The 6,003-nt window shown below is 41.3% G+C and overlaps 1 protein-coding gene across 3 annotated transcripts; it reads right to left on the bottom strand.

The window, feature by feature from the left end:
• Positions 1 to 3,205: 3,205 nt before the first annotated feature.
• On the bottom strand, positions 3,206 to 5,455 carry LOC124202952 (rho GTPase-activating protein 21-like). 3 transcript variants are annotated; one of them, XM_046599492.1, is made up of 4 exons: positions 5,026 to 5,455; positions 4,365 to 4,491; positions 4,228 to 4,283; positions 3,206 to 4,170 (listed from the first exon to the last, which is right to left on the bottom strand). In XM_046599492.1, exons 2-4 carry the CDS (start codon positions 4,462 to 4,464, stop codon positions 3,700 to 3,702), a joined length of 627 nt encoding a protein of 208 aa, XP_046455448.1. In that variant the 5' UTR covers positions 4,465 to 4,491; positions 5,026 to 5,455; the 3' UTR covers positions 3,206 to 3,699. The 3 variants fall into 3 exon arrangements, with proteins under 3 accessions (XP_046455448.1, XP_046455433.1, XP_046455438.1); XM_046599482.1 differs by lacking the exon at positions 5,026 to 5,455 and having other exon boundaries at positions 3,542 to 4,170; positions 4,365 to 4,673; XM_046599477.1 differs by lacking the exon at positions 5,026 to 5,455 and having other exon boundaries at positions 3,539 to 4,283; positions 4,365 to 4,675.
• Positions 5,456 to 6,003: the final 548 nt, after the last annotated feature.

The raw sequence follows: 6,003 nt of genomic DNA, 5'->3' as shown, positions 1-6,003 counted from the left end.
TGACTAACAGATACGTAGCGCTACGACGAAAAAGCGACTACGATAGATAGCCAATAACTTATAATTTTTATGTTTCTCTGTGCGTTTTCATAACAATTAATTAAGATTAAGATTTTGTTGAATTAACGATGCATTTTATTTCTGGTTGAACTGGTTTAAGACACCTGAACTGGAACATTACTCCGTTTGACATTTGATTTAAATTTAATATTTACGCACAACACAACACACAAAAAAACACAATTAGATTGGATCTTCTAGGTTTCTCTTTTGACTGGACGGCAACGTTAAGTTGTAATTTTAATGAACATCACCGTACAAAACAGTGATTTAGAATTACAATTGTGCATGAACTAAGTTGACTTAAAATGAAAATACACTAACTAAACACAATAAATTGAAAGGAACATCGAGCTATAGGTTAGTAATTGCTCTTTTTTTAACAATAACAAGTACGTGTTATTTGAGTAACAGTTTGTTGTTGAGTATTACAGTTTTTATGTCATCTTCTTCGTTGAAATTGATCGTTTCTTCTTCGTTTTCATTTCTTTTTTATTTTCTTGCCTTTTTCTCAATTCTTTTTTTCTACTTGCTTGAAAATGTTCTTCGATGCTAACTTTTTTCGCTCTCGTTTTTTCTTTTTTATGTCTTTCTCTTTTCGTCTATTGTCTTCGTCAATTTTCATCTTCTCTGGGATATCGGTTAGAATCCTTGTGCTACCTGCACGATTATTGGCCCAGGGTCGTTTGACCAATGGGGTGTTTTGGTAAACTTGGGTCAACGGTCTGATTTCCTCCAATGAAACACAAATGGTTCCACAACCGATTTGTGGGGCCATCCCGGAATGCAATAAATAAGACGGAGCTGTAGTAGCGTCATTCAATGACGAAGTAGCACCAACAACGGATTCCAATGGAGAACACAACGAAGGAGAACTAGCGTGATTCAATGAAGAAGCAGGTGCAGAACTAAAAGGATTCAATGATGACGCCGGAGCAGAACTTGAAGGATCCAATGAAGACGCAAGAGCAGAACTTGAAGGATCCAATGATGAAGCAGGAGCAGAACTTGAAGGATTCAATAAAGAATCCAGATCTGAAGTAGCGGAAGCGTTCGGAAAAGTCGTAGCACAATCAACCGGGACTCAATCGTTAACAAAGATAATTAAAGTGACAACATAAAATAGCAGAAGATACATAAAGGCTTACATTGTCTATCGGTTACAAATGAGGGAGCAAACCTGGAAGGGTTTATCATGATCCGATTAAAAGGAAAAATTTCTGTTGGTTGGAATCCAGCAATGATATTTGTTTTAGTTATAGTTTCTTGGTGTGGCCCATTAGACAATTTTTCAATTTCCTTAACAGAAATCCGTTGATCTGGATTGCGATTTAACCAATAATTTTGGCTTTTCTTGCATGCCCGTTTGAATGGGCCAAACACACTTACATCCAAGGGCTGCAAAGCATGAGAGCAGTGGGGAGGGAATGTAAGCAAAATTATTCCATTTTCTTTCGCAACGGATACCGCCTGATAGTCAAGGTGACTCGAATGATTATCTAACAAAAGCAATACAGGATTGCTTTTTGAACATTTCACAAATTATTGGAAATGTTGTAGGGATTTAAAAAAATTGGACTCAGTCATCCACCCAGATTCATGGGCGAGTCCTATGCATCCAGAAGGCCCTTTTTCAAACATTACTGGCAGTACTTTTTTTCTTTGGAAGATCAAATACTGGGGGCACAGAACCACAAGCCTCATTTACAAATGCCAGTATGGTAACATTTGTGCCTTTTTCAGCAGATACAGTTTGCTGAAACTAATCAAGAATGTGTAAAAGAAATTAGTTTAATAGAAAGACAATGAAGATTTCAAATGTTAGGGGCATACTTGTTTAGTTCCTTTTGGTGCTATCACGTTTGGTGGTTGCATTACAGTTGAGTTGTTTGTCTCGTCGCAATTAAACACTTGATAGGCTTTGAATTTGTGTTTCACAAGTAAGCCGCCATACGTGCCATAAATATTTTCCACAACAGGCTTATTAAACCCAGCTGCCCGTGCTTGACTCGTTGCTTCGTGTTTTTTATTGATAAACTCTGATTGCGTTTCAGGAAGTCTCTTAGCCAATCTTCTGAGGTTGTCCATTTTTATGCCATTAAGGTGGAATTCGCGTGCCATTAGCGATAGCAAATGATGAAGCAATAACTCTTGTTTCCTTTGGTGATAGTCCGTGATTAATAAGAGTGCACTTTTTCAAGTATTCTGCCAACTGAGATTCCATTTCAGAAGAAAAAGGAATCTGCGAAGGATTTTTACGTTTGATTTGTGCAGGAGGAAACAGCCCACTTGAGGAGAATCGTTTGTATAAAATGCAAGTGTAGATAGTCTTAGGTTAAATTTATCCGCTGATTTCCCCATTGCAGATTTTCCACTCAAAACATCGGAAATCGCTCCGTGTAATGATTCTTCCGATGGCTTAACTCTCTTTGCAATATAATTCCTCGGTATTGTTAAACATTTACCATTGCATTGTTAAACAGGACTGACTTGCTTGAAGTAAGGAAACTGCATAAATCAGCATATGGCCTAATTAACACTTGAAGTGAGGTCACTAAAGCGAAATTAATCACTCTGCCGACTCCCTTTTACACAAGAGCCGGTACAGGATGATAAACTGTCACTGTTGGTGCCTATCTAACCTTACTACACCAACAGCGTCCACTAACTACACCAAATAAGAACACACAGCAACAACGGACGAGACAAGGCGATAGGTTAACACTCCAAACTAGACTGACCGTCACCGATAGGGGGAGCAAGGTTAAAGAGATGAAGGCCAAGAAGCAAGGTTAAACAAGGTGACAAACTACATTAGGCCACCTAGGGTTAAGTAATTAAACCATTAACCCCACAATCAATAGAGGGCTGAAACGATCGTGACACATGTTGGAAAAGTATCGTTGAAAGTGTGAAGGCTTCTTGCTTTGACTTGCTGGTAGGCCTAGTAAGGAAACAATAATGTTGTAAAACACCATCACCACCGAATAAGTAGCTTTTTCGTTTTTCAACGAAGAAAAGTATATGTTATAACCATTTTTTAAAGAGAGAACAATAAATTTGATTATCATGCTCGATTTTTTTAGGTGAGTGACTTTGAAATACTAAACCATAGTCAGATAAAAATTCATCATCACGAAATAGATCACACAATTTTATCTTCAATAACTTACAGTAAATCTACCTGTCAATGCAGAGGATGCTAGTAAACTTTTTGATTTGCTCTGGTTTTCATCACTTTTGTTTAAACAACCCAGACCTGGATGGCAAGGATTCATGCAACGCATAACATCAATTACCTAAAATCTATCCACGTCTACCTTCAAGACATGTTAGACTTAAGGAATTGAAATCCATCAGTGCATGAAATATTCAAAGTGGATTTCATGTTTTTCGAATATCAGATCGATACTGGCTGGATTGTCATCTGACGTCGTAATAGAACAAGAACTCATGCGGACTATGAAATCTTCCACCATCCAATGTCTGAGTATTCTTTTGCCACATTTGACATTTTGTTAGAAAACAGTAGAAATACCAGCATCATCTCGCTGCTGCTGTAGCTGGACCCCGGTCCGTCCTCCTTGTCGCTGCTGTTGGCGGCGGCCTACTCCTGCTGGAACGAGTCCAGCCAGAGGCCTAGTCGCTGCTGTCCTCGCACTGCATCAGGTACTCGCAGAGGCCGTTGAACGTCGACAGCCGGAGGACGTTCTTACGTTTGGTGTAGTAGACGGCCACCTCAACGGTGCATCCGCGCAAGTCGATCATCATGTCGTCGGTTCCGGCTCCTGGCGTCGAGCCGCTGTTGCTGTTGTAGCTGCTGTAGCTGTTGTTGCCGTTGCTGGCCATGGCCGTGTTGCGATCCCGCGTGAAATGGACCGTGCCAGATCGAATGCGGGTCCACATTTGCCTCCAGGATCGGTCGGTGGATCGCCGGCAGTCGATGATGGTCTGCTTGACGTAGAGCCATCCTTCGCGTCCTTCGGCTTCCGACGGACTGGGCGGATGAGCTCCGCTGGAATCTCCTCCTCCTCCGTGCTGCTGCGATTTGGAAGTCAGCGAGACTTTGGTGTCGCCAAAGAGCGAACGCAGTTTCTGGATGCTGTGCGGCTGATGGGCAGAACGTCTAAAAATAAGTGGAAAATACACAAAATAATATTGCACCACCTGGGCGTAGGATTTGCACATGACCGACTCGCCATTGACAATCACCACCTGGTCACCTGCCGAGGGCGAAAAAAAATCGAAACGTTAACCAATTAAACTGGGCAACAAATAATGACGTCGATTTGTTTCTTTCCTACCAGTGGAAAAACCAGCCTTGACGACGGGTCCGTTCTCTCTCACGTGCTTGACGAAGATGGTGTCCATCGGTATCATGGGGTCGAGCAGGCCGGTGGACATTCCTCGCTGCCATTCCACAGGGCAATCCTGGACGGGAAAAAGGAGATGAAGAAGAGCAGAGATACAACAGCAACAAAAACAACAACAAGAGTGACAGATGGATATCACATGATACAACATTCCAGGCCGACACACACACTCGACGCAATGCCAGTAGTGAAAAGAAAAGAAACACAAATTTCGATTGAAAAGAGACGGACGGACGCCCCATTTCATGCATACCACTGGCTGCAATATAACCAACTGAAAGTAGCTACTGAATCGCTGGCCATGTCACAGGCACAGACAACTCAGTAACACTCACCGTTGGCTACCTACGCATAATCCACAGCCAACGATGCCCTAATGGGACTACAACAGAAAGAAGGTTGGAAATTCAAGCTAGAGACAAGAGGGATTAAGGAAAGACAGACAAGAAGAGGAAGAAGACAGGACAAGAAAAGGAAGAAGCCAGGACAAGAAAAGGAACCCCTAAGAAAGATATTTCCTAGAGTATCCTTTGCGATGACGTGGAACTATATTTATGAGAGGGTGGATAACACTTGCTTCAAACAAATTCACCTGATTGGTACCGCAATGCTTCAAAAATCGCTCCCCGTCTTCTTTCCTCTCGAACTCCACGAAGATAGTTGTGGTTCCCTTTCTCTTGCGACGATTCGACCTCTTAATGCTGAAGTCCCTAAGATTTCAAAAAAATTAAAAAATAAAATAAATTAAACTTGGTTTTACCCCAGCTGGAACTTTCTGCAGGAGGAAACTCTTGATTCAACAATTTTGGACGACGGCCGTCAAAGGGATGTCAGCGTTCACCAGCGCTACGAGAGGCACTGGCTTGGCGGTTTTAAAATCCCGTTTCAAGTCGTCTACAAGTGGAGCAAGTTTTTTTATTCTTTTCCTTATAGAAGCAAGTGAATTCAAATTTGACCTGAATTTTTCAAATGCAAATACATCGAGGGCACGTTTGCGCTGAATATTTCAATGTTGCCCATCGGCTACGAGTTTATTACGGTGTTTTTATGTTACGTTGCCTTGTATACAACAGTACAAATTCAGTCGTTTTCTCTTTCGTTCTCTTTTCTTGTGTTCGGCGCTATTTATGTTTAGGCAATTAATAACCATTTATGTTAGGTCCCACAGAGAGCAGGATCTTATTACTTAAACAAAACCTATACGAAGCTCAAGTCGATCACCCAAGACGAAAAAAACTTTTTCGTGTAAATAACATAAAATTCATTTATTTTGTGTTCCATAGCTAGGAGGCTCTTAGTACGACAAACCTCGGACGACGCCTAGGACGACCACTCAAGGGAGTTAGCCTCTCTTTAATCTGTTGGAAACATCTAATAGGTTAGGGTAGGCTAGATGCTGCGTTGCGAGATAAGCCGTCATCATAGAGACCTTAGTTCGTTAAGTGACAACGCAAATCAGGGTTTCCGTACTTTTATTTTGTTTATGTTCAAGAATCTTCTGTAATGCCGTGATAAGACGAACAAAAAAAAAAGCGAAAAAGAGTTTCATCCTCCTTTGTAAGAGTTTTGC

This window comes from Daphnia pulex, chromosome 2 (assembly GCF_021134715.1).
Source record: "Daphnia pulex isolate KAP4 chromosome 2, ASM2113471v1".
Taxonomy (NCBI): domain Eukaryota; kingdom Metazoa; phylum Arthropoda; class Branchiopoda; order Diplostraca; family Daphniidae; genus Daphnia; species Daphnia pulex.
The sequence above is the reverse complement of the archived record's forward strand: the minus strand, read 5'-3'. Positions and strand labels throughout refer to the sequence as shown.